Raw genomic sequence first — 25,703 nt, forward strand, 5'->3', positions numbered from 1 at the left:
CAAACAAAAAACGCGAAACTCGGATCAAATAGATCTTCGAGTAATAAACTAAATTAAAAATAAATTAAATTCCAACGGTAGACCGGTATGGGTGATTAGCCTAGTTGATTATTAGTTAGTGTAGAAAAAGACCGGTATTACCGTGTACTACTATAAATAGAAACCCTCCCGCCTCTAAGAATTTCACGCGAGTACGAACGCGACCGATTTCTTTAATAAGGATGATTCATAATCTAAATTAGTTTATGGAACTCTTCAATCAAGCCACGGCTCCTCTCCTCCCTCGGATAAGAGAAACTAGTCCTCCTTTTCATTATTCATTAGATTTTAATTCCATTTCGCCCCTCATCCTCGTGTCGGTATATCGCCGACAACGTCTCAAAATATCTTTCTATCTACTCTAACAATGTAACAAAAGACGAAGAGTGAGAGAGAAAGCTAGAATTATGCCCGGAGGAAAGACAACCGCCAATTCCGAAAGAGGAGCGAAATTTTTCGCGTTCACTCGTCCATCATGAGCGTATATATACACTTTAAGTAAACATTATAAATTTAATGACGGTTAAAAAGTATCAGCGATCGAATGGTGGTACAAATTTGTCGTTTAGTATACACTCTCTATAGATGCAAGCACGCGCCGCAGAAGGCGTATAAAAAGAGGTCCAGACAGAAGCGGGGTCAAAATACCTATAAGTAGATGACATCGCAACCCTTAATATTTTTCCAAGGTGAGATCTTGAAATGCAATACTCCAAAAGCGAGAGGGAATATAGCGTTTAAACCGGGCTGGTTTCTCAAAAGCGATAACCCTTTTCTTACCATAAAGATAGTTCTAAGAGCAGACTTTACTCGAATACTCCGCCTTCTACTAGGCTTTGATCTAAGCCTTGTATAGAGAAATGCGAGATGGAAGGCTTCCTTTTCTGGAAGGAGATTACACCGCGAAAAAAAAAAAACCTTGTAGATCAAGCTCGTACCATCACCTGGCTCGGAGGAGGTGCGTGAGAAGATGGGGATACACCTTGGGATTTCTAGAACGCTTTCCGGAGGGATTCCTGCAGATAAGGACGATGGATTCCGGCGTGGAGATTGATTTACCTTCTAACAGTCTCTCCTTCGAGGCATCCCCGCGAATCGTTCCATCAATATTAACCACCCTTTAATTGCCCAATTAATAATCTCGTTCCAGCCTTCAATATGCGTGAACTCGTTAAAAAATAGAAATATATATACACGAAAAAATATGTATTATGCCAAAGTAAAGATTCAATTCATTAAGAAATATATAAAAGCGATTTCAGAGTTCGTACAAAATTTCCGGAATTAAATTCCCTGACATTTCCAGGTTTTCTCTGACCCAATTTCCAAATTTTCCCTGACCATTTTTGCAGAATAAATGAACTTTTTGAGGTAAAATCTTGAAAAATATTGTTTATGTATTTCCTCGATTTTTTTGCCGTCTTTTTAAAATTCCCTTACTTTTTGGGACCATTTAGAATCATTTTCAAATTCCCTGACTTTTCCAAGTTTTCCAGGTCGAGTACGAACCCTGGATTTTAATTGAACAAATTCGAGGGGCTGACCACTATCCGTAATCGGTGTACAAGCCCGTAGCTTTGACTGCACTAAAGTTATTACAGATTTAGCACTACCAAAGGCTGTACTTGCTGTAATCGGTGTACACAATTTAAGGAAGTGGTTAGCCCCTCGAACAAATTACCTAACGGATCCTAATCATAAACGATAACCCTAAATATTCAAATTGAATCGGCCACCAGCACTCCCACCGAGACAATCACGAAACATTTCCACTCAAATAAAAGCACGTACGTAATTTAGAATTTTAGATGACGAGCTAAGGACTTAAAATAGTTCGCTTGTCCGACACTATGGCGCTATAAACGCCTAACGGGCTATCTAAACTGCTGGGGTACAGAAATTTATTTATCCAAAACAACATTAAAAGTTACTTAATAAATAAAACTCCAAAAAAATGGTACTAAATGTCACAATAAAAACTTGTAAATAAAGTCTTGAAATATTTTCCAAATCCTTAATCCGAACCAAATGGTTAGCATCGCGCGAGTACATTTCTGCCTGCACTAATAAGAGTCATTAAATAAGCCGGGCCCGTTATGAGACATAAGTTTGACTCCGTTGACCTTCCCCTTTAATTTCCTACGATTCGACAGTCGTCGGCGGTTAATGAGCTTTGCCTCTCATTAATAGAAAAGCCAGAGAGCGAGACGGGGAGAATTCGGTTGCATGGTCGCCCAGAACTTTAACTGATCCTGAGCTGAACGAAGACGAAGGGAAACTGCATTCGGGACTTCTCTCGCGTCATCGTAACCGTCTGCCGGAGCGGCACCCCGAAGTTGTTAGAAGACTTTTTAACATCTTACGCTGCCAACCCCGGACCAGGCACCCCCGTATCAAATTGAATTTTTACGTCTGCGTTGTGTTTCCTATGAGACAGAGTTTTGCTATATTTATATTAGTCGGTTTCTCGTTGATGGGGGCGGTTGCTCGCTCGGGAAAAGGACGCGTTCACATTTGTTTATTTAAAAATTCGAGACGCGACACGTATAGAACAACGTTTGAGAAAGGCTACCGAAAACGACAATGTTCACGATTTCTATAGACGAAAAAAATCACTCGATAATAATTAAGGATATATAAATAGACTTTGAACGGGTTTTAATACGATAATTTAAGGTTGAATTCGTACGCGACCCATTTTGTCCGTCGGCGGTTAGCATTTTCACCGTGGGAAGAGAGTAACTCGAGATCAACGGAAGGCAATGTAGATTCTCTCCATTCTCTACGATCGAACGACGCTGTTTACGCGGGACTTAGCTAGTAATTCCGGCCACAGTCCCGAGACAGAGTAAAGACTGCGTCGATAGTATCGACCTTCGATATCAGTTTAAGGAAACTGTAAAGTAAAAGACCTCGATCTGAAAAACCAACACGCGCAACTAGGCCCGAAATATACCGGTAACAGAAGCGGTTTAGCGCTCTGGTAAAAATACTCCTATATGTGGAAGAATTCTGTAGGTATATAGGATCCTTTGTATGTCAATTTAGTTTGCTTCCAGGATTAAGAACGCCGAACCAGAGACATTTATTTCCCACAGAACATTTAGTAGGTTAATAGCGTGGCGCTGTTTGTCAATAGATAGTTGCCCATTCTCGCCCGAACACGTGACGTATCCTCGCGATGATTTCCTAGTATAGAAAGTTACGTTTAAAAGCTCTATATTACAGCGAAATTGTCGGAAATCTGAAACCGCAATGGGGGCTTGATATTTGTAGACCTCCCCCCTTATTTAATTTGAGCTCGGCACCTTTCAAAAATACGCGACGGAATTATTTATGTTGTAGGGTTGGGTTTCACAAACAGACCGACGGAGAAAAACAATGAGATTGTTATTCAATACTCGCGCGAAAATGCCAAGAAGTTTGAACTCTACCCGTCGCTTAGTATAGCGATTAAATCTCGGGTGTAAACATTAGATCCCCAAGAACGTTCAAGTAATACTACGAAATAGGTTGGAGTTGGTTTTAAATTAGAAGAAGTATTAGAAAAAGTCACCAGAGGCTGTGTAATTTGTTTGACGCCACTTTTGGAAAAAAAATTCCAATTCAGCCTTGATAAAAATATAAAAGTATTTCATTTTATGAATGTCAGTTTAAATTATTTGTTTAGATGTCATTTAAGTTTACGTTTACACCTATGACAAATATGTAGTTAAAAAGTGTGCCCCATCTTGGCCCAAACTATATTTTAAGGCAGGTGACAGCGTTGTTCCGCGTGCTTAAGGGTGAAGCCGACTATTTTCCGCATCTTTGCTCCTAGTGCTGTGATCGAATTTAGGGCGTTGTATCATATCCTACAGTCAATATATATATGCAGATATGGTCATGACTTTATTCGAGAAGAATCCCCGAGGCATAGCAAAAAGTGTAAAACCACAACTGGGCACGGGGACTGGGCCGGTCGAAAATTTGAAAATGATATCGTATTACGGGAGGAAAGGGTTAACGAGAGAGTTCTAGTGGCGGCTCCATATTCAAGGCCCGAACATGTCTCGCGACATTGACATTCTCTGACAAGTTCTTCCTACAAGGCATTTATTTAGCGCGTATTAAAAAAAATCAAAGTTTTTTCATTAGCATTCGCGTCACCTAACAAACGCCCAACGACCGCAAAATTGAACTTGAGCTGTATATACGCCACACCGGCAGATGTCAAGTTTGAATAGTTTTTTGCCAGAGGGTTTTTTTTTAATCAGCTCGTGCTATATACGATGTTTTACCGTTGCTAACACCTGTCTATAATAAGAGTAGTCATTATCGGCTTCCATTTATAATAAGTCTAGGATTTTTTGTACCAAGTCTCATTATTGGATCTAGAATCATCTCCAATTCCAAAAAATAAAATTTAGATTGACTAAATTTGCTTTATTTCCTAAAATATCAGTGATAGAAATATAATTTTTGTTTTGTGGTTGCATCAGAAAATAAGCTTTAACAAAACTGGAAACCACCCAGATTCGTCTACTAATTTTTCAATTAAATATGAATTAAAAATTGATCGAAGTTTCGTTAAATTACATTTTTAAATATATAACCAATATTAAAAAGCTGTATTAATTTTCCAACAAAGAAAATATAAAAAATAGATAAATAAATGTTTAATAATATTTATCTTTAACAGACATCTCAAATATTTCCTAAAAAATAAGCCTTGGTCGTGTAATAGTGTCTAAAAAAACCGGGAGAAGGATAGACCGCTGGTTCTTGTTATCTTGTTCTGAAAAATAACCAAAAAAGTATCTAAGCCGCCGCGTATTAACGAAATCTGCAACCACCAGAGAATTTAAAATCATTAAGCGGCAGTGTTTGGGGGGATCCGTATCAAAACTAAAAATCAGATAACGAGGGCAGAACGTATCACGAGGGGAGGGGGATGACTTTTTTTAAAGGAGAAGAGCCAACTATTTTAACAATAACCGCGGGATGAAAAATGAATTTTGACTAGTGGAGGTGGATCCTTACGCCAGGAAACGGGTACACTAGCGGAGGTGGCAGTCGGCTGCCGCAGTTCAAGCGTGGATGATCGAACCACGATTAGGTCATCGATGAGCATTGGACTATTTATCAAAAAAAAAAAACACACACAAGCAAAAACTATGGACCCGTATAATAAAAAAAACTGAACGCGGGGTCGAACGTAGAATGCTCCTCGTGATTAGAAACTAGAGGGTGAAAACCGATATCGGAAACCTCCCGGGAGTGGTCCTATAAAAAAGGCCGAATTCTTAATTCCTTATATTCGCAGTAACGTTTCATTAGCCCCGATCAAAAGATACGCGAGTCTCTTCTCCCGTTTTATAGCGGCCACCCTCGCCACCCCCGCCTTCCAACTCGCAGCCAACTGACGCCGTCCCCAGAGTGACTTAACTGGGGCTACGAAAAGGGTGTTCGTATATCAAAAACAATGTCCCTCGAGAATGGCCACTGGCCGTAGTATATACCGCGGTTTTGATATATGGCCCTTTCGAGAGTAAAGGGCGAATTTCGGCATGGGTCCCTTACCAGCTGGACGCTACTTTTATAGGCGGGTGGGCTAGTTCGGGTCCGTTCGAATACGCCGGACCCCCCTCCGTTGGCTTTTTACTATTGATAACGTTAACGACCAGATAGTTTAATCGTCATACGAATCCCCGTAACATTGGCCGCTACGAAGTTGCGCTTAGCTGGCGCGGAAGCTTTAACGAGAAGACAAAAGGAGAGAGACCCACCGTCTGCCCGTTACGTAAAAATTGGGGGTTTTCGATAGGTGCCGCCACGTGCGCGATTTTGATATGGCGCCAAATTGCAGTCGCGAAAGCGTGATACTCCTTCGGAACCCCCCGAAATCGAAAGGGCGCGAACTTCGAAGCGCGCGCCGTCGCGTGTGGGGTAGTTTGTTTTTTTGGCGCGGGCGGGACATAAGCCCATTTCTAAACACGGTCGTGGTTTACCGGTACTGTACTCGGCTCGGCTTTATTTGTATCGTCGGATTTTTTTAGCAGCTGGGTCTGGTTTACTCGCGTACATCTTGTTCCCTTCGATAGCGAGCCAACAAAAATACACGCCTTATTATTTCACCGGGTGAAAATAGTTACCGCATCAGACCTTGGTATTTCCAGGGCCTCGCTTCTTATGTTTTTTTTTTTGCCACCAGAGTGCGCGGGAGTGGAAGGGGGTGGGGGCAGTATTTACGCGGCGTCGGTCGATGCAGTTATTTATGACGAATTGACGTCGGTCGGCCGCGGTATTACATCAAAAATAAGAATAATAACGGCCCAACAAAAGAGGGTATACCACGAACGGACTTGGCTTTCTGGATTCCGCGGATTTTTGGCGTCGCGTTTGTATACGGGGACGGGTGCTATCCGCTATGATGTAATAAACCACCCAGCCAGCCGCCTTCAATAATAGATACGCGTTTTTTTTTTACCTTTTCGCGTTACCGCATTCGTACCGTTGTTGGATCAATTCAAAACGCTTCTCACGCCACTGAATAGAGACCTACAACAATGACCGAGAGAGAGTTTAGTACTTAATAGGAAAAATACAAGTTCAAACGCGACACCTCCACTCGCAAACGGCCATGTAACGTAATTGTAAATCAATTTCCGGGGTAATACGTTTAATTTATAGGCCAACAAATTCTAAAAATGGCCTTTAAGCGGGGGTGGCCCAAAATGTCAACTTGGCGGCGTTTCCTGGTGCCAGTTTTTCATATTAAGAAGACGTCAAAATTCATTGCCGACAGAGCTCTGGCCATACATTTTTTATACGGGTCTATTTATAGCCATTCCGTTTCTACTTATAGCTTTCTTTCGCGGTATATCACTTCAGTCATCGCGCGTAGATCCGTGGAACGAGCTTGGCGCAGTCATAACATCGTTAATAATAAACCCCTATATAGAAGTAGAAAAAACTAGCAACATCTCAAATGGTCTCTATCGTAAAGGTCCTTTCCCGAGATGCAGAAAACGCTATTTTGACAAAGATATATAGCGACTCTAAATATTTTTTAAACATTATATTATATTATATACAAAGGGAGAATGGCAAACCACGAAACAATAACTTGGCAAAGAATCGTGCTTAGAGAACCTGATGGAACGTTTTCTTTGTGTCAAGAAAACGATGTCCGTTTGTGTACGGATTGAAATTACATCTCATTCGGGACATTTACGACATATTTCACCATCTTCATTCAAAGACGATATACAGTACGTACCCGCTTCCCACCTACGACCGAACTACGGTATATTAAGATTCAGTATTTGAGAACGCCACCGTACTCCGCTTCCCGCGACTTGTTTATTTAAAATGCTTCGTTTTTGTTGTCACCCAAACACCCCCGCGAGGCTCCTTTTCTCGCGATATCTAATAAAGACACCGCGGATACGTAAGAAGAGTTCATTATATTTCATCTCAAGGTTTATTTATGTTATATTAGCTGAAAAACAAACCCAAAAGACGCCAAGGCCTCATCGAGTTTCGTGTTACGGTATAGGTTTAAAAAACTTTGTACGAAAACATACCACCCTTTTGTTCCCGATATTTTCGAGGCGTATATGAAAATATAAAGGTCAACCTACGATTTAAAAGAGTTAAATTATCAAATTCTATAAATATATATATACATATATATATCGTGTAATACTAGACGCAAAAAATATGTTCCTGGTAAAAACAAGAGCCGTGATATATAAGTTTTCTTTAGGTGTCGATTTTCCATCACTTTGAAATCGAGTTACATCTCAAGGAGGGGACCACTCTTTCAGATTTATATTTCGACTAAAATCTAGGATGCGATGTTAGCTAGTTCTGCTACCCCCCCCCCCCTCTCAATCCCCGCGGTGGATTTCGTGTGATACAGAACTTTTCGTGGGTCGACCGAGAGAGAGGGGAGAAACACGGTTGATACCTAAATCACGTTTTAGCCATTAAAAAGCAAACGAGACCATAAATTGGCATCAAATACACAAATTTCTTTTTCGGCCAAGTTTACGACTCGCCGAACATTCCTGAAACGCATTAAAAATCAGTTGAACCCCTCCTCTCAAATCTCGCTCTTAGTTTTCCTAAACACAAGGAAAAGGTAATATACATAAAAGGATCCCATCTAATTTCGTCACAGCTCTACTAACACCAATATATTCTCGATGTTTGAACGATATATTCGATTTGAAAAAATAAATAAATTAGTTTGGCCGCTACTTGAAATATAGCCCGTCAAACGCCCTAAATATATGCAAATTTCTTTAATATTTTAAATCGCCAATATTGAGAAATTATTAATAAAAAAAAGGTTGATATTTGAGACAGGCGTGTTTATTTATAACTAAGTTCACGACCGTAAAACAGATTTAGCCCGAGGTAATATCAACTAATTCTTTTATTGTACGAATTTTACAAAGAAACATTGGAACAACTATTATTTTTAAAAGTCATATTTAAATATGGTATCCCTATTGAAGACACCTTCCAAATCATACCCGGACATGTCCAACGAACGCTAACAAGTTCCCGTCAAAATAAAATTAAAGAAAAGGTCGACAGGGGTAACCCTAATCCATCAAAATATACTCCAAAAGGGAATATTCTTTAATACCCCTCAAAAATATCCTCAAAACCGTAAACAGAGTTAATTCGGGGTAGGAAAAAAACCTCCCGAAATTCCCTACGTAAGGGAAAAGGCACGGGTATAGGTAAAAGGAAATCGGAATGTCGGGTAAAAAGGCAGAGCGTTATCTGAAAACAAGAACATTCATCTTGTCTTTTGTCCATCAGCGACTGATGCGGGGCGACCGAACGCGGGATTTTGAGAAAGGTATAAAGTTTAGTGTTGGAAAAGATATTTAGCAACGCAAAAGTTTGCGCCTTTCTTTCGACTCTTCATTAGGAGCCTCGGGACATGGAAGAAAAAGGTTTTTCTCGAAAGGAAAAGAAAACGTCGGAGAAGGGCGAGACAAAAACGGAAAGGTGGTGGTCCAGGGCTATAGGAATTGAGAAAATGGCTTTTTTTAGGAGTAAAACGGGTAGTTTTCAAAGATGACTGCGCTCAAATGGGATCCCGCGAGAGCACTTTCCGAGTCGGGGATAACGAGGGGTGGGATGAACCCAAACAGAAGCGCTGGATATGCCGGTTGTTGCTCCATTGACTGGCTAGCTTGGCTCGGAGGTAAGGCTGTAAGCTATCGTCGAGGGTAAAGTTTATTCGGGTTTCTCCGCGTATTCCAAACGCGCGAAATAAAAGGGAGGGTCGGCTACCGGTGTTACAAATGGAAAGGTTTTAACGCGGGTATACCTATCGTGACGCTCGTTGCAAAATGCAAGAAAAGTCGAATGCTTTTACGAGCCATAAATCTTTCAAAGCTGCCTACGAAGCTCTCGCTAATAAGGTCCTCTCTTACGAACTATAATGGACAGTTAAAAAAGTTTAAAAAAAACACGCCATAGCCCGGAGATATGTCTAGGTAAACTGGCGTAAAAATAAAGTGAGCGACTAAATTATGGTTGTTCATATCCGTGCCATTTTTCCCAGTTTAGTTTTCCAGAGAGAGAAAAGAACGGCGCGTAATCCTTCAATGCTTAACTAGCCGCGACACCGCGCGCGAGTGAGATGGTTGGTACGCTAGCGGAAGCCGAGTGGCGGCGCCGGACAAAGAGTTGGGGACTGCTAAATAAATACGCGACAATGGACAAAGGGGTATCGTTTGACGGGTTAAAGCCCTCCCTCGAAGATGTCCGCGGCCCTACCGCGACTTCCAACGCCATCGAAACAGTAGAGACGTTGTTTTGACCGGAATCGTACATTTTGACGACATTTGGACCTCGACGGACCACATGTGAAGCGATCATCCCAAAAGACCGAGTGATACCATTACGGCGGGTTCGGGACAGAAGGCATCGTGTCCGAAATCAAGATCAATAGAGAAGAGTCGATAGAGTAGCGACTTTCGGTCCCCCTCTTGGCCAGCGGAAAACTCCCGAAAAAGATTAGTAACAATGTCACCCACGACGAGATATGACACAAAGGAATGGTCTTCTCTCCTTGGACGCCTCAAACCCTCGAGAGGTCCCGCTGACTCTGTCACCCCGAAATACCCCGAAATAATGTCCCCGCGACCCTATGCGCCAATGAACTTGAACCAGCGACCATATTATTTATAGATAATTACCAAAGCCCTATTCTTAGCCTCCTAGCTTGACATATCCCTGGATTTTTCCGAAGACAACGACTTTAGGGATACAATACCAGCGTCTTACCAGGAAAAAAACCAATACCGCAGAGGAAAAAAACACGGGGACAACGACCATCGGAACATTCTCTTCTTAACAGGGCCGAAAAAACCTTCCTGTTTCAATGGCACAATAGATAACCTCCGTACAAATTAAATAATTTCCTCTACGGTCTTTTCTTTAATAACTATTTAATTTAGAGATTTTTTCTTATATAATAAAACCTTTATATAATGATAATAATATATATTTATATATAAAAAGGACGTTTTTTTTCTAATTCAAAAATTTGCTGTCTTTGACCCCTTCGTTCTTAAGAGACAATTAAAAGAGTACGGGGAGAATCTGCGGGGGCGGTGGCAAGGAACCGGCGACCACTTTTTGTCTCATCCCACGACAATAAACTATCTCCATGAGGAGAAGGGGGCCGGGGCTGGATCCTGGCATCCGAAATAAATTATTCATCTTTACAATGTTAGAGAACTATTGCCAATTTCGACGCTGTTGACTCTAGAGGTAACATACTTTCGTGCACATTCTGGGAAGGAATGAGTTATCCGTATAGAGGCGACCGAATATCAACTCGATTGCATAATGCATAAAAATCACTTTGCGAAGACGAGGCTTAACGTCAGGGAATCGTCTCGATTTTCGCGGGCGGTTAGGTTAAAAGAGAACGGCGTAATGCCCAATTTGAAGGAAGAAAAAAACCCCGATGTGCTGCCGGAATATTCACGCTATCAGTTTATGACTTTCTTTAGCTACTTTTTCTCCGAGAAACATTAAAATGGGAGTCCCACAGGTTCTTCTAAAGCGAGCTGGATCACGAGGGGGGCCTCTCTACGCTTAAATTTGAGAAGGTAGATCGTAACGATATAGTCTTCTTTCATTCTCCGGTTTTTTTTACCGCGCGATGTTTTTAGCTTTTTTAAATGTTCCGCTTTCGGGGGTGTGTGGGCCGCCGCAGAAAGAGAGCTTCTTTATTTGGACAAATAAATGATGGGAAATCGCCCGAAGACGCGGAAACTGTTCTATTTAATTAAAATTGTTCGACGCTACCTAATACTCTTGCCAAAGAACCTTTTTATTATTGCACTTCAATTTTCGCGGAAAAATGTAAATTATACGGTATCCGTGTTTCATTTTGTTATGAAAGGTCAATTACTCAATTACACATTTAGCTTGATGACTTGAGATGAAAATTTCGTTCTGAATCATCGTTGATTTTTTTTTGTAAAAGTATCTATAAGTATTAAAATTAACAAAAAATTATCTTTTAAATAAATGTTTTTTCTTTGTAAAACATTCTTCATTATTTGAAAAGTGTTAAAATTAACAAAAAATATCTTTTAAATAAATGTATTTTCTTTGTAAAAAATTTTCTTAATTAATTGAAGTGTCAAAATTAACAAAAAATTATTCTTTTTAAAAATATCTTAATTTCATTTGTCATATACACCTTAGTCGTTATTTAAAATTTGTTAAAATTAGCAAATTTATTTAAATGTTTAATATTTTAATGAAATTTAAATGTTTTTCTTTGTAAAAAATATCGTAATTTCATACGTCATATAGACGTTAGTTATTATTCATAAAATATTATCTGACATTTAAATTTTAAGTACATTTAATTTATAATGTATCGAAATGACATCAACGTGAGAACGTTTAAATCTTATGACGTAAATAAACTTTCAATTCAAATACCTATTATCATTTTTTGTTGATATTTATTTAATACACTTAACCTCAATACAAACATATAACAAGATTAGAAAATTTGCAATTCAAATTAGTTTAATTTAAATACACACTTCCACAAACATAATAATAAAAGTACTTCAATCAATCCATATAACCGCTAATTAAATTCGAAAATATCTCAATGTCAAATAAACCCCGCGTATTCCTAGCCAAAAAAACCAAACAAAACCATTTAAGAAAATAAAGAGAGGCCACGTCTTTCACACAATCATCTCCCATCACCCAAAAGCCAAAAAAAGTCCAAAAACCCGAGGAGGTAAAGAAGTTGTAGAAAACATCCGTAGGCGATTGAATTTTCTGGCGTCGATAATTGTCAAAACGTATCGACTTCTGCAGAACCACAGCGGAGGAAAAAAACTAAATGTATTCCGCCTTAATTGTCGCGCGAAGAGTAGAAGCTTGAATGACTCGATTGGTAGTAAAACTCTTAATGAACGTGGGGAAAAGAAGACGTTTCATTCATTAACCTCGACGTCGCTAAGAGCCCATCGTAGAGAGGGAGAAAAAACTACGCGTTTCTTTCGAGAAAAAGTCATCTAGCAACGGAAATGTTAAATTGTTTGAGAAAGTTCAGACCCGCATTTTGAAGCTAATTCAGTTTTCAAAATCCGCCTACGGGGAAGACGTTACCGAAAATTTCTATTCCGAAACGACCTCATCTACTACGACAATCCCGGCTGGAATAGGGGTGAAGTCGACGCGCGAAACGATTAAAGGTAGATACCGGATAACGTCGATTCGCGCTTTGTAGTAAATTTGGCAACATTAAATGAAGACAAGTTGAAGGGACGAAATTTCAACTCGAAATACCCGTTCTGTAAATTTTTCCCAACTTGGAAAAAGAGACCCTTCATCCCTAATTCATTACTCTTACATGTCGAACATATTTTGATGACTGGCGACGTATTTACTGCCCCCTTTCGCTACCTCCCGAAGTAATATTAAAAATGTAATTATCTTTTTATAACCTTCCGAATTGCAGTTCATTAGTCTATCGGATAGCTAATAATGAGCAACACGGTGGGACGAAACCGCGCTTGTTAAGACGATCTTAAGAGCAAAGCGTCGTTCGAATTTGCAAGATTTTTTTAATACTTAGTACTAACCATAATAAGAAATAATTAGATTATTTCAAAGGGTTTTTTTAAGGGGAGTGTGTCCCTTTTTAATTGGACGGGACAGGAAACGGGCGTGTATTACACGCGTATTTGGACCAATCATATCGCACCGTATTTACAACGGATTGGTTACAGTACAAATATTGCCAATTAAAAAGAATAAAATCATTATTTTGTTATACATACTTATCTAATAGGCTCTACGTATTTTGAAGGTTAAGTATTTTAACGAATTTGCGTTTAATTAAACTTATGGTAGACAATTATAGCAGTCGTTGAACTTTACGACGCCACCGAAATATAATAATTTAAAGATTTTATACCGATATTTTTAAGAAAAAATAATTGGCAATTTTTAAACTAATAATTTTATTACTATATAATGACTTCGGTTATCCCTACAGAGAGTTTATGATTAAAGTATTTAACTCATTGGAAATAATGGTGTCTAGGGTTAAGTCATTTTACAGGATTTAATCTAATGTAACTACTAATGAGCTAACTAACTTAACAATTGTATTCATTAGTTGAAATTTTCAATTAAATTCTTTAGTTGAAAATTTAAATTATATTCTTTAGATGAAAATTTAAATTATATTCTTTAGTTGAAAATTTAAATTATATTCTTTAGTTAAAAATTAAATTTGCCTTTATATTCTTTAGTTGAAAATTAAATTTGCCATTGTATTCTTTAGTTGAAAATTAAATTTGCCATTACATTCTTTAGTTGAAAATTAAATTTGCCTTTATATTCTTTAGTTGAAAATTAAATTTGCCATTGTATTCTTTAGTTGAAAATTAAATTTGCCTTTATATTCTTTAGTTGAAAATTAAATTTTACAATTATACTCGATAGTTGAAAATTAAAATTTTCAATTATATTCGTTAGTTGAAAATGAAAAATTTCAGTTACAGTCGTTAGTTGAAAATTAAAATTTTCAATTATATTATTCCTTAGTTGAAAATTAATATTTTCAATTATATTCGTTAGTTGAAAATTAATATTTTCAATTATATTCGTTAGTTGAAAATTAGTTTTTATCGATAGATCTGAATAAAATATGGCGGCCGATTGAGTCAAATTTCATTATATAATCTTCAAGTTTCAGCAGCCTCTCCGGAAATAGCTAAATTGAATCTATTCAGTCCTAAAACACACAGAGAGCATGCTTGGCGTTCGCTAAATTAGATCGTGATCCTAACCGAACACACGCCGGAATATTTCACATTAAAAATCCCCATGAAATGAAAGCGTGATAGGGCAGACCACCCTCACCGGTCACTGGGCGAAACGGCGAATGCCCCGCGCGAAAGGGTGACCGGGACGGTGTCAGGTGAGTCGGTGCGCGGCTCACTCGGGCAGCTGCTCGCTCAATCACGTCTCAGCAGCTGATAGCGGGGCTTCGCGTCGTGATCAATGTCGCCGATCTACGCTATTTTATGGAAGCCGACGAAAAATGGATTTCATATTATAGTTAGAGGGTTTAGAAGAGTAAAGCTCGCAGCGACTACGAAGGTGGCGGGAGGGGTACGGTTTACGTACTAATTTGCCTACTTTTGGGCGTAAAATAATTAACTTAGTCCGGGGCGATACGGGCGGCGAATTTATTTGTCCTCGATTTTTTCTCTTCTTGTTTCCTAACGTTAATCCGTTGCGGTTTTCTAATAGCGTGCATGACCATTCGGGTTTAACGAAAAACAATTGAATAATTTTTGGAAAATGAATTTGTTTTTATATAACATTGTTCCTTAAATTGGGAGGAGTTAGATTCAGAGCCGGTTTAAGAAAAGTAGCTTACTTTTATTTTACGGGTCAGAATGTGTGTGTGGTTTAATTTAACAAAATGTTCGCGATATCTTATTTCCCCAAACGGTAGCTAGATTGATAAAAATTAGGAGGTTAATGGCGGAAATATTCATCAAAAAGGTCGCGGAAATTTGTGGAACTAATTTTATTGCTACGTAAATTGCAAATGTCATTGTCATAAAAAGTAGATTTATTTAATATTTATTCAAAAGCGATAGTTAGGAGAAAGCAAAAAATATTAGAACAAACTTTTAATCATCAACTAATCCAGGGCGGTATGATAAACTCAATCTGTAAGATGTTTTGTTGCAAAAGGTTACACCACGATTAAACCACCAAAAAATCTGCAACCCCTTCCGCAGCGTGTAATTACCTAATCACAACCCTTCTTCCCAAATTAATTCTCCTAAAACTATGATGAACGAGGTGTTATCTATTTTAACATTTCGTGACAAAGAATTCGCCATAAGTTTAGAAAAACCCTCCTTAGCTGTCTCCTGACAGCGCAATTACGCATCGATTACGAAAATGAATCTAGCGGGGCTTTTAATCAATAAACAAGACGCGTCTCCAGGGACCCCGTCATATACTAAAACGAAGTAAAGGGGTTGCGTACCCCACCTTTTATATTTCACCCTGAAAAGCCCCCAATTTCCATTAAGCGTGATGTAACCTCCCCTTACTTACTATATACCTGGCCGTCATATTTAGGTATTCTCGATAGCTGGGTCGTGGTCCCAGTCGGGTCTATTCTTTCTTACAAAACCCAAAGGGTGTGGGCCTAACCTTTTTTTCTCTCTATCGCGGACTACGAGCGGGGTCATACATTTTTGGTGGGCGCGTGGGAGGATGAAACAGCCCCGCTGTGATTGTATATATATATAGTTTCCGCGGATTGCAACAAAAGGGGGCGCTTTATAATGGGTCCCAGTCAGCATCATTGATTTTCGGTATTACCTCATTAAAAAGGGGTTTTTTACTTCTATATTAATCGTGATGGCGCGATGGTCGTAGCGGGGACTCCGATTCTTCATTATGATGATTACAACAAATGCCAACACCCTCAATTATAGGATCGACAATTTGGAGGCGACCGGACCATCCCTTTCGTCGGACCACGCATCTCCCCCAGAAGCCAACGTGTCTCTGTTCTTCGGGCAAGTCGAAAAAGGATGGGGTGATCCGCGCCTCTAACTCTTTACCCCAACTCTCCCTCCCTTTAAGGTCCCTCCGAGATAATACAAAACTGGGACACGTTCGCATTGGCTCAGATGAAAATATTGGAAGTAGAAAGTGTACATTGCAACGTTAAAAAGTTCGCGGTACTCGGATCGTTCGGGACTTGGAGCAGTACTTACTCAAAAGCCTAAGGCTGAGCTCTCTTAAACTCGTCTGCCATGGTTTTTAGACTAATTAATACGTGCTTTTAGGATGGAATTTCAGACTATTCGTACAACAAGTTCCGAACTGTCCGGGACGTTTTGGTGACGTCATAGCTTGATCCGAATCAGCCCTTTGGACGGTTCCGGACTTACGAATAGTTTTCACCTATTGTCAAACTCTGAGGTAAAATTGACAGTTCCTGTTTAGCATTTTAGCCTGTTTGGGATCAATTTTGTAGACATTAAAATAACAATATTGGACTACGACTACCATCGTGATTCTAACGAAAGAATTTCCATAGTATCCAACTCTATAGAGATGGAACGTGTCAATGCGAACTACGCCGGGGGTCCCGTTAGATTTGGAATCCCGTTAACCCCTCTCCCCATAAATACACCCTTTGATTATTAGTACGGCACGTTCAACATTCGAAATTTTTCACCACACCCTATTGTTGAGGTTTTACAATCGCACTGCACTCTCGGTCTTTGGGCAACACAGACTGAACTAGCAATTAAGCGTAGTATACAGCCACAATCCGGCATGCATATCGTGGCTGGCCCTTCGCGAATTTTCTCGGATCCTGCCCCTTTTATATTTCCCCAGTGGAAGCCGCGCGTGATCATTCTTTCGCCCGAAAACCCCGCCAGGCGGCGATGCCGTGCCTCTAAACGCGATGACGTAAACACCGGTAATTACAAGCACACTCTCGACCAGTTATTGTTAAAAGTCGTAATTATAACGGGTGGGTGCTCGCTCGCCTTTCGAAAGTCGCGTTCATTGGCTGCTCAATTCGGGCCCGTTAAAAGTTCGCCAGTAAGTCCCCCCGTTGTTCGAATAATAAGGGCTTTAATTGGAGCGAGATTTGATCATTATTTGTCCGGCGCGCCGATTAAAATAATCAGTCGAATTCGGAGGCGGTCGAACCTTCGCCCAAAAAATGTGTATCTATGTTTCGTACGAAACGCGGAATAATCACGGCTTGGCACGATATGGAGTAACTAAACCTAGTCCAGTTTATAAGTTGAGGGCACCGTGAAAACTTAATTAAAATATATATTATTATTAACAGACAAAACCAGTCGTCGAGTCTCTAATCACTCGAGACACAATAGACAGCCCAAATTCTTAAGGTCAATTTACGAAACTTTCCATTGTTATTTTCCCCACGTGGCCCGTAAATGGGAAAACGGTCCGTTTTTCGAGGGGACATACCCTGGGTTGGAAATAATGATATTTTTTTTATTAGTCAGCCTGACTAGTGAGCCTCCTATCTTAATTTATTTTAATAGTCACTGACTAGTGGGGGTAAAAATGGGGGAATAAATTTGGTTTGGTTTGAAATGCTAAAACCTCTTTCAGCTTCTGTTGACGATGGAGTGATTAAAGTCAGAATTTCAAGAATAGTAGATATTGTAGGAAAACGTGGTACATTTTTCACTAGTCAAATTCACTAGTGAGCCCCCAGATTTCGATTAATTTTAGTAGTCAGAGCATTTATTTTAGTAGTCAAATGCCGTGACTAGTGCCGGGGACATACCACGATATACATACAGAAACAAATGCCAAATAATTTGGAAGAAATGTCGCCCGAAACCGCGCCGACAAATGACCAATATGTTGACGAAAATTGGGTGAACTAACTTTGACCTAACATTGTAGCGCTGGTAAAGATTTGGACGATACACCCAAAGAGTGAAAATTATTATTAGGTTAGTCTCGACGCCATGGCTATTAGTCGCGCACCCTTTCGCGACAAGAGCGCGGACAAGAGGGTAAACGGCTCGGCGAAGGGACCAAATTTAGCGCATACCGACTAAAGGGTGACACAGGGTTCCCCCTAATATTTGGCATAACTTCGTTTCAACTCTTTTTCGCCCCCCCCCCTCCCCCGTGGCGTGTTATGTCGGAAACCCACATTTTCGGCCATATTCTCCGCTGCCTTGTAGCCTGGAAATAACGATTTTTGTTGGGTAGACCAAAATATATAGAACAACGCTCGCGTGGTTCCTGGTTTCTGACGCGGAACCGATTTTCCCAAAACAATGGATAAAGAGGGAACCATACAATCACCGTTACGGTACAATCACGGTTTAAACCGTTAAAAAAACCATAACAGCTATAGCTTTCCCTCGTATTTTTCCCAATTCTTCGAATTTCGCGAATACTTAGAATGGAGGAAAATGCGAGATTTATATGGACCAGTATCGGTAGACTAATACTATTTCGAAGGGGATTGCAGTAGAAACTTCATTACTATAGCTATAGATTCTCGCTATACCCTATATTTTTCATCTTCAGAATTATACCGGCCAAAACCCGCATCAAAATATTATCGTTGGGAAAAAAAATCCTAGACTCGGGAACTTAAAGAGACGGGGGAGAACACCTAGCGGCGAATAAAAGAATTAAAGATGGTAACGGTGAAGGCAAGAAGGCGTAGGGGGGTCGGAGTGGAGATTTACAATGTTTTATTTATGCTTCCCTCGACGGGGTGCATCCGTATTATGGATGGTAATTCTATGCAAATCTAAGTAACGCTTCCAAAATACCAAATAGCAAGTAGTCAACTGTTTTTTTTTAAATAGGCCTTTGCCATGATACACTCCGCGAACTTGCTAATCTATATCGCATACCGAACGAAAACGATTGTGATAAATCGAGACTCGAGACTGGTCGGCCAGGAACCTTTTTTAAAATTTCATTATAAGAAGACTTATACAAAGCAGAGAGTACAATGGGTGCGAGCTATGTAGCATGTTTTTTCTCTAAAATAAGTGGCAAATTTAGGTCTAAAATTTGGTGTTGTAAGTCGGAAAATTTCCGCGGAAAATGACAGAGGCCCTTTTTCCCAGGGAAATTTACCGTATTTTTCCGAAAAAAATAAAAAACAGTTTTAATTCCATTATTAGTCAAATATATTATTTGCAAATATAAATAAATTTTTTCGAATCTAAAAGTAAAACTAAACCTCTAGACCAGTTTAAACTGATTAAGAATGTAACACTATTAATGTTTTGTAGTATGTTTACATATCGACATTTTATATCGATAAAAAGTTAAAAACCATAAAAACCCTTAAAAAGTAATTTAAGTTTCAATTTTGTATTTTTACAATTTGAGGAAAAATTTATGGAAATTTTTCCGCAATTTTATTTTTCCGGAAAACTAACTAAAAATATCATTATAAGAAGACTTATACAAAGCAGAGAGTACAATGGGTGCGAGCCATACCACGTTTTTTTTTTTCATCAAAATAAATGTCAAATTTAGGCCTAAAATGATCTTCAAACGTTTCTTCTGGTGCTGTAAATTTAATATTCTTCGTGGGTGTTATAGGGTCAATTTAAAAAATTTCAATGTTAAAAAAGAAATATAAAACAAAATTCTAATATTTGGGCCATATTTTGAACATCGGGTAATTTCGTTCCGATACGCCGAACATTTGGGGCCTTTTCTGTACTACGATTTTGAACGAGAAATAATAATACCCTGAAAAAAAAGAGTATATTTGTAGGGAGGGGGGGGGGGGGTAAAGAGGAGATTTTTTTCGACCTTAAACTGCAGCAGACCGTAAAAGGGAAGAAATTCGGGATGATATTACTAGGAATATAGGTAAAAAAAATCCATATTTTGATAAGATAAGAAAAAATTACATATACTATCCGTATTTATTGTAATATTCGCGTATAGCGAATTGAGGAATTACGCGGTTTCAATCTGTCAGGAACTAAGTTTGATCGTTATTCGGTATTAATAATAAAAAGTAGGAAAAAGGTAACGCAAAAAGAAACCAAATAAATACAATGGCTTTTTTTTCATCTAATTTGCGTATGTAAAGAATTCGGTATAGCTAGGTCATATATAAAATTAAAGTTGGAATTTCGTGAAATATAAATTACCAGTCGCAATTTTTTCCCACGGTATTAATAGATTCAGTAACTTCCAATTAAGAGTAAGTCGGGGGGGAATTGGTCGTTATTATCTCTCAGGCGGAAACGAAAACAGTAAAAATGTAAGTAACACTTGGTATAATAGAATTCCCATAAACTCCAGAAAGTGTCGCGTTCCGAGGAATGGAAATTGAATAAATTGCGAAGGAGGAGACGACGGTGGCGTAAGACGAAATGGTTTCCGACCTTGGAGCCGCTACTCGGCGGTGACAATGGCGAAGACCCTCGTCAGTGGTCAGTAGAGATCAAAGCCGCGAAGACTGTCTTTTCACCATAGAAACGGGGTTTCGTTCCCGAAAAGCGTAAAAACGCGTGGGTGGGTCCGAAACGGAGGATCGCTTTTCGCACCCATGTAGAGCCGCGCCAAAATATAACCACGAGAGGCCAAAACAAGATGCACCCTTAGCGCGGGATTACGAGCCAACTAATAAAGAAATGTACAGGGTGTACAAAAGGTAATGCAAAAATTTGAAGGAGTTGTAGAGGATGAGTTAAAAGAGTGCCAGAGAGCTTCAAAGTGTGGCCTACTAGCTCCTGGAAGCGCAAAACCAAGTAGCGGGGAAACGCGAACATTAAGGTTTGGGTTCGTGTGATTGGTAAAAAAGGACTCTGTAAACAAATCGAGGTAACCAGCGTAAAAAGTAAAAGTCCCTGCTGCTTGGTTTTGCGCTTGTTGCAGCCTACTTCCGTTTAGGTTAACGGTAATAGTTAGTGTAGGGATCTGTTGGCTCGCGTGGCATGAAGGGCTTGCCACCACCCTCCTACGCATTGTAACCCGGCCACCTTAATTAATGGCTTTAATTCCAGGGGCTAGTAGGCCACACTTTGAAGCTCTTTTAACTCATCGTAGGAAAATGGGGAAAAAACAGGCATACTTCTCAACTCCTTAAAATTTTTGCAAAACCTTTTGAAACACCCTGTAGAAGAACTAGACACGAGACTGTACGGAAATAGATGGCGAAAACTGTAAGAGAGTATCCGTGTCTGCCCCCAAAAAAATAATCTTCACTTAGTCGGGGTGCTGAAAAAAAGGATTAGGCAATTCGCGAGACGAAAGATCCGCTCCCAAGCAAGAGGGAACCCATTCAAGTAAAACCATCAAGAGGACACGCCCGCGGTATACAGACAACCGGCAAACCAGGAGAGGACCCCGTCAAGCGCTTTCCCCAAAAAGAAAGCGTATCCTTTAGTTATAAGGCACCCACGCGTCCCACCGTGGTCCTCGAGGACTTGATTGACATTCGGAGTCACTTAACCCTTGTCCGTGAGCACGCCCGCGTGCTCGGAACACCTTCGTACCAATTGATTCGACCTACTTAGTCAAATTAAAAAATGGTAAAAACGCGAGAACCAATGTACGCGTAGGCTGGAGTATCTTACGCGATAAATTCCAAAATCCAATCAGTTTCTAAATATACATTCTATTATTAAAACACCCACCAGTGAGCGGCCGGCGAAAAAGACTTTGAGTTTAAACCATTTATTATCGTTCTTGAAACGGCGCGCCAAAAAGAAATGTTCCGACCGAAAACGTTTTTGAAATCCGTCTAGCAAAATATAATTACAACAGAAACGTTCTCATCAAATTTGGGCGAGCCCGGCTTAAACGAAATTTTGATTTTGCTCGCGAATAGCCTTTCAGCGAAGAACGCGTTGATGCCGGGTTAGACTATATACGTTTATTCCCTTTCGCGAAGCGGATTTATTTAGAATAGAACAAAAATCGTTTCGAATGATAAGTTATCATTGAGAGTTCAAGCCGGGGCTGACGAGTAGCTCGCGTATCTTATATTCTAAACAAAGAACGCGCGCTGGCGAGTAGATTGGTCGCGCCTAATATCCAGGCCCGTTCTCGAGCCAAGACTTTCTAATAAGCAGGCGGTGAGACGGACCCGGCGCCCTAGACTAAACAAAACATTATATACTCCAGCTAGCTGTAACGGGACTACGCGTATAGAAGCTTATACCCCGCGCGCTAAGACGCAAACAAACGAAACAGTCCATCGTCTTTACTCTACCCGGCTCGACACATTGTTATACGTTAGGTAAAAGAAAAAATTCCGGCTCATAGTGTACAGATTTTGGATATTGTACCGCGAATTATTTAAATTTAAAATATCTGATTTGCTAATTTAAGAACAAAGCGTATAATTAACCAAAGATATTTAAATCAGTGGCTAGATAATGTTACGATGGAAATAAACCTCCACCCACGTCCTCTCAAAGTATCTTATATTATCTTATTACTTATAATCGCGCGACGATACGACGGCCATATCAACAAATTCTTTCCCAGGCAAACCGAAATGCTATCATTTCCATAATTCCCATTAAATAGATTAGCGCGGGAGAAGAAATCAAAAATTTCGGAAAAAGTCAACCGAGCGAAACGCTAACTGATGAATATCGTCGCTTTGTAAAGCCATTCTATTTTTATATAGAGCGGTTATATTTGTATAAAAACCGTTTAAAAAGACCGCGAAAATAGATTAGAATCAACATTCATTCGCTATTCAACGCGCAATTCGGATCAGACTTTAATTTTATTGTTACGGCACTCAAATAAGATGGGCCATTTTCTTTTAATGCTCGCCATTAGCGGCAATATCGTCGTTTTTTTTTTAAAGGAATATCTAAATGTTTTAGGGTGTAGACGCGCTGCCCCGCTGGCCGAAAGTAAAACTTGATATCTCTCTTAAACGCGTTGCTCCAAGTTAGCGTCCAGAAAACGTGTGCAGACCTCGTCTATCGAGAAACAGTGTGGATATTAGAAAGGAAAGACCCCGCCAAAACTTTTTCCCCATTTTTAACTTTCATTTTTTTGAAGTAGCCCCGACGATAATCGCTTCTGCTGGAGTATGAGAAGCCCGCGACTTTGGGAGTGGTTCGATTCCAACACTCCGACTCTCTCCAACTCACGCATCCGACCGCGATATTATTACCAGCTTGCTTTTCTTTTTATTTCTTCTAAACATGTTTGAACGAGGATATTAAAGACTATAGCTGGGGTCTATTTCGACTAAAATATCTCTAGGTACAAATGTTGTTCGATAGCGCGTGATACACATATTTAAAACCGTACGTTTTAAACGGCTTGGCGAATGAGGTGGATAAATTATTCAAATTGTACTAGACACACTCGTTATCGGATTTTTGGCACGTAAACTTGGTTTAATATAACCGGAAGTGTCTATAGGGACGAGTATTTAACTTACAAGCGAGAGAATGTTAAAACTACGTAAATAGTAGCCGCGAAACGAGTCTAGGAATGTATAGATCGGTTCCCATGAATTTTTGAAATGTAATACGATTGAAATATTAATACTCGACCACGACCCGGCGTGTCATTTTTTGGAGAGGGAAATTTTGACGCGCCATGAATGGGAAGCCATTGTTAGAAAGGGTTTCGGCGCGCCGACGGAACGAAAATATATATTAAAAAATATCTGGTGCTATTGAGGTTTCGGAGTGAGAAGGGGCGCGTATAATGGCGAAGGAGGTGCGTTACATTTGGGTCTTTCTGGGAGCCGCTTAACGGCAGCTATACGGATTATCCGGGCTAAAAACTAAACATCTCGAGAGAGGGGCAGAAAAACGCGTCACGAACTGGACTAAAATAAAAGAACGCGTTTTTTCCTTTCTTCCTCCGAAAAATGCTAAAGCAATCAATCAACGGCTGCTCTTACAATTGTTTTCGTAACGAGGGGGAAACGCGGTGGGGAGGGACGCGATATTTTACTTAATTTCTAAGGAAATTAACTCCCTTATTATGATGTATGCCTGGAAAGGAATTAAGTACTTAAACCGCTTGTCAAATGGAACAATCAGAAACGTAATAATCCAAAACAATTATAAACGCAAGCGGCGGAGCATGAATCTTCGTGGATTAAAAAAGCATCGACGTTGTCGTTGTTGGAATGAAAGGGTTAAAACTCACCGTCCATCGAAAACTGAATGGTAACTTGAGCACCACTTCTTGGTCGGTATGAACCGGGAAAGAGTTACCAGCCACGACGCTGGTGGAAATATTCCCAAAAGTACATGGACCGTTGGCCGTCACTTGAGACTGGTATTCCTTGAGACACAGGTTGAAGTAAGTTTGACATGACAAGGGGCAATTACCTTCCGGTAACCGCCGATGACCCGAGCCACCGCAACAGGTACCGTCCATCAGTTCACCCCGGTAAATTTGAAGACCCAACACTTGAAGCTCGAAAAATCCCGACGCCCAACAGTGCCGAACGACGTGAGTTAAAATCGTCAAGAACACTATCGACTTCATCGTGCCGTTATTATTCTACGAGATTGCCGAAACCAGAAACCACTATCCGACGAAACTGTTAATCTTTAAAATGTCTTTACGCAAACATCACGAAATTAAATATCGCATTTTTGTTGGGGGTTTTTAAGATTCGTGTTAATTAATATCCTTGACAAAAGTGATGATATTTTCTACCTAACAGCGAAATATACGCGATCCAACGTGGAATACATTTTCCAAAATCACTTCCAACGGGTCAGTTTTGGAAGTCGCGTGAAGACATAAATACCGAACTGAAATTATCCTTTTTCGATCGCGGTAAAACAAGAGCGTTGAGCCCCACAAAATGGGAAATAAAATAAAAAATAGATATATTTAGAAGACGACGGTAAAAAAAAATCTCCGAAGATGATTTCTCTTTGGAACGTTGAATACAAATTCCACGTCAGATCTTAAACACGCCACAATATTTCTTTGGATCTCTCGGCATGACGAAGACGGTGAAAAACTTGTTGCGAGCAAAATCGTGACTTCTTCGGGGGTTCAATCTCTTCTATCCTTCGTCCTCTCGAAGAAGAAGCTTGAGAAGTTGAGAGAATTAAACGGTGAAAAAATCCTCTCTCTCCTGTCTGACTGACTGAATAAGCGAGCGCGCAACCACACGGACGTTGAGACGCGGACCGGCGGCGAAGTTGTTGCACCTTGCGGGGTACCGATTCAAACTGACGGCGGATATCAGCCTGTCGAGGTATCTCGGCGAGTCCCGAACTCAACATCCCCGCGCCCCCCTCCCTCCATCTCGTACTTTCCAGTCCTCCCCCCTCCCTTTCTTCCATCTTCACCCCCCCCCCCCCGTCGATCTCCCACTCCGCGTGGACGAACTGCTCCCTCTAGCAACCTCCCACAGCAACGGCGCGGGGGGGGGGGGACGACAACTCCTCCCGTTCCTACCCCCTTCCTTCTCCCACCCTGAATCCAGAGTATAAAAAGTTAATCATCCCCTCCCTTCGATATCGCTACCTCTCCCAAAGTTTTTCGTCTTAGAATGTACAATACTTCAACTACTTTAACTTTTTTTTTCAATACGCTATTTTTTTGTAGGTTTT

General features: G+C 40.1%; 1 protein-coding gene across 1 annotated transcript in view; it reads right to left on the reverse strand.

Moving 5' to 3' along the window:
• Ser (protein serrate) overlaps positions 1-24,634 on the reverse strand; it is a 58,171-nt gene extending 33,537 nt beyond the window's left edge. The window contains exon 1 of the mRNA XM_090180758.1: positions 24,274-24,634. Coding sequence (XP_090036884.1) covers positions 24,274-24,618 — 345 coding nt within the window. The 5' untranslated portion in view covers positions 24,619-24,634. The remainder of the gene's footprint in view (positions 1-24,273) is intronic.
• Positions 24,635-25,703: the final 1,069 nt, after the last annotated feature.

Source organism: Leiobunum rupestre, chromosome 7 (assembly GCF_980474605.1).
Source record: "Leiobunum rupestre chromosome 7, qqLeiRupe1.1.hap1, whole genome shotgun sequence".
Classification (NCBI taxonomy): Eukaryota; Metazoa; Arthropoda; class Arachnida; order Opiliones; family Sclerosomatidae; genus Leiobunum; species Leiobunum rupestre.